General features: G+C 48.2%; 1 protein-coding gene across 1 annotated transcript; it reads left to right on the top strand.

Annotated features, from left to right (window-relative positions):
- The first annotated feature begins 457 nt into the window (after window positions 1-457).
- LOC123094367 (probable ascorbate-specific transmembrane electron transporter 2) lies at window positions 458-2,260 on the top strand. Its single transcript, XM_044516384.1, has 3 exons — window positions 458-818; window positions 965-1,013; window positions 1,573-2,260. Exons 1-3 carry the CDS (start codon window positions 645-647, stop codon window positions 2,034-2,036), a joined length of 687 nt encoding a protein of 228 aa, XP_044372319.1. The 5' UTR covers window positions 458-644; the 3' UTR covers window positions 2,037-2,260.
- Window positions 2,261-2,751: the final 491 nt, after the last annotated feature.

The following is a 2,751-nucleotide window of genomic DNA, read 5'->3' as shown; positions in this document are numbered from 1 at the left end:
TAAGATTTGTTTACTACATAGTCAACATGTTGTTCAATTTTTTTCCAAATACTTGATTAAATTTTTTCAAAAGCTTGATTAAATTTTCACATGTTCTATGTTGAGTTATTTTGGTAATTTATTTATTTATTTAGAATATTTGGAATTATGAACAAAGTAAAAATTGAAAGCAAAAAAACAAAAATAGACAAATGAAAGAAAAACCAAACAATAAAGCGACGGTTCCCTCTGTTTCGCATGAAGCGAGACATAGGGGCGCCTCGCGCGCTAGCTTAGGGCCCGTTTAGATGCTTACGGCCGAGTGCGGGCGATATATGTCGTCTTCGATCGACAATTCGACATGCTGTCACCACTCTTCGGGATTACTTGCTTCCCTGCATTGCAAAGCCATCACCATCACCATCGCATATACACAGCCGGAGATGCCTTACTTTCAACACGCACGCCCAGCTCGCCGATATACCAAACCCAAGCCTCCGCCCCGGTGTAACCTCGGATTCTCGGTGGCCACGTTAAAACCCAGCCCCGCGCCGCGCCCATGCAGAAGAACAAGGCCAGCTTACTGATCCCCGTCATCCATTCTACCCTGTCTCGCCGGCGATCAGAGCCAAGCTAGGGTGGAAAGTAGCTAGCTAGGCGCGGGAATGGCGATCGGCGGGATCATCGGCGGCCACCACCGGCACTCCGTGGTGGCGTCGCGCGTGGCCATGTTCGCGCACCTGCTCTTCCTCACCACCGCCGTGCTCATGCTCGTCTGGCTCCTCCGCTTCCGCGGCGGCATCAACATACAGTCCGACGACCCTGAGCAGATCTTCAACGTACGTACCGCCACCGGTGTTCTTGATCCCTCTGCTTCTTTCATCTTGCATGTGTGATCGTCGACTGCATTGTTACCTTATTTATTTACTTATTACAGAAACAAATCTGGCACTAGTAGTATTGATCTCTGCTTTCTGTAATGCAGGTCCATCCCTTTGTGATGACATGGGGGTTCATTCTTCTCATCGGCGAAGGTACGTCCAATGCACACTAACCTGAGTTGTCAATGTCGTCTTACCAACTCCCAAACACAGTGTATGCGCAAAAAAAAAAAACTCCCAAACACAGTGACCTTAAGTCCTTAACCAAGCTTTACCTTTTTGTGGGAATCTTAACCAAGGTTTAGGGGAGATAGATAGATACATGAGTAGTATGCAATTTGCAAAACGTCGCAACAGAATCATTAATGATTGCCAAAAGCACAGTTGTTGTTGACATGGGCCGAAATTCCATTGCAAAAGAAGACAAGGTGTCAGTGCGTCACCACACTACATTTTAGACCGGATCGGTACACGTAGCAGGGCTTTGTAGGTGTTTGGTGGCCGTAAAAGCACTGGACCAGGCTCGTTCTGAAGTGCCAATCGGTGTGCTGGGTGGGCGTCCATGCCAAAGGTCACCTCGGATGATGGATGCCGATAATGACCGCCGTGGATCGCTACGTTTTCCTGCCAAGCTCATCATCCATCTTGCAATTGGCATATGGTTGGTACATATCCGTATGCAAAATTAACATGTACATATCCGTATGTGCAGCCATACTGGTGTACACGACGATCCCGATGAACCACCGGGCGCAGAAGATGGTGCACATGCTGGTGCACCTGGTGGCCTTCATCCTCGGCGTCTTCGGCATCTACGCGGCCTTCAAGTTCCACAACGTGGCCGTGGTGCCGGACCTGCTCAGCCTCCACTCCTGGATCGGCATCGGCGCCATCTCCCTCTTCGCGCTGCAGTGGCTCATCGGCTTCGCCGTCTTCTGGATGCCCGGCACGCACGAGCACACGCGCGCCGCCGCGGCCCCCGTGCACGTCGCGGGAGGGCTCGTCATCTTCCTCCTGGCCGTGTGCGCCGCGCAGACGGGGCTCGTCCAGAAGAGCGCCAGCGCCACGCCCGGCACCGAGGCCAGGCTCATCAACGTCACCGGCCTCTTCATCGTCTTCTACGGGGTCACCGTCGCGGCCACCGTCATGCTGCGCATCGCCACGCGCTACCAGTAGTAGCTCGGTAGCCCCTCTTCTCGATGGGTCTGTGTACATGTCTGTTTGATTGGTTGGGTTTCTTTCACCATTTGTAAACGGCTGGTACATGTTTACGTGTACTACATGTAAAACAAGTTTGGGTGGTTTGCGTGGTGTGTGTGCGTTATGTCCTGAACCTTTTGTGCGACATTTCTAATCGGCTCGTTCACAGGAGCTTTGGAAAGAAACTTTGGGTTTCTCAATTTGTCTCCTTTGTGTTAAGCATATACCCGCACGATTAGGGATCAACTCATCATGCAAGCACGAGGTGTGTCTAGTGCTCATCTAGATGAAGACTTAACCAAGTCACATCTAACATTTTCATGAAGATTCGTGCTGGTTTATTATTATTTTCATTTTGTTTGTTTACTCAAATGATGTGTGGGAGTTAGATGGGACTTTGTTATTTCTTATCCACTCCCTCCGTTCATAAATATAAGTTTTTGTAGAGATCCCAATATAGACTATATACGGAGCAAAATGAGTGAATCTACGCTCCAAAGTATGTCTATATACATCCGTATATAGTCCATATTGAATTCTCTAAATAACTTATATTTAAAAACGAAGGGAGTAGATGAGAATTAGCAAATCATAATAAAAATCAATCGAGTGTAATACACAATTTGCTTTTGATATACTTACTAGATTTCCCTCCACATGTGTGCTTCCACATCATCTCAATTATCGATAG

Source organism: Triticum aestivum, chromosome 4B (genome assembly GCF_018294505.1).
Source record: "Triticum aestivum cultivar Chinese Spring chromosome 4B, IWGSC CS RefSeq v2.1, whole genome shotgun sequence".
Lineage (NCBI taxonomy): Eukaryota > Viridiplantae > Streptophyta > Magnoliopsida > Poales > Poaceae > Triticum > Triticum aestivum.
This window is presented reverse-complemented; position numbering and strand designations above follow the sequence as displayed.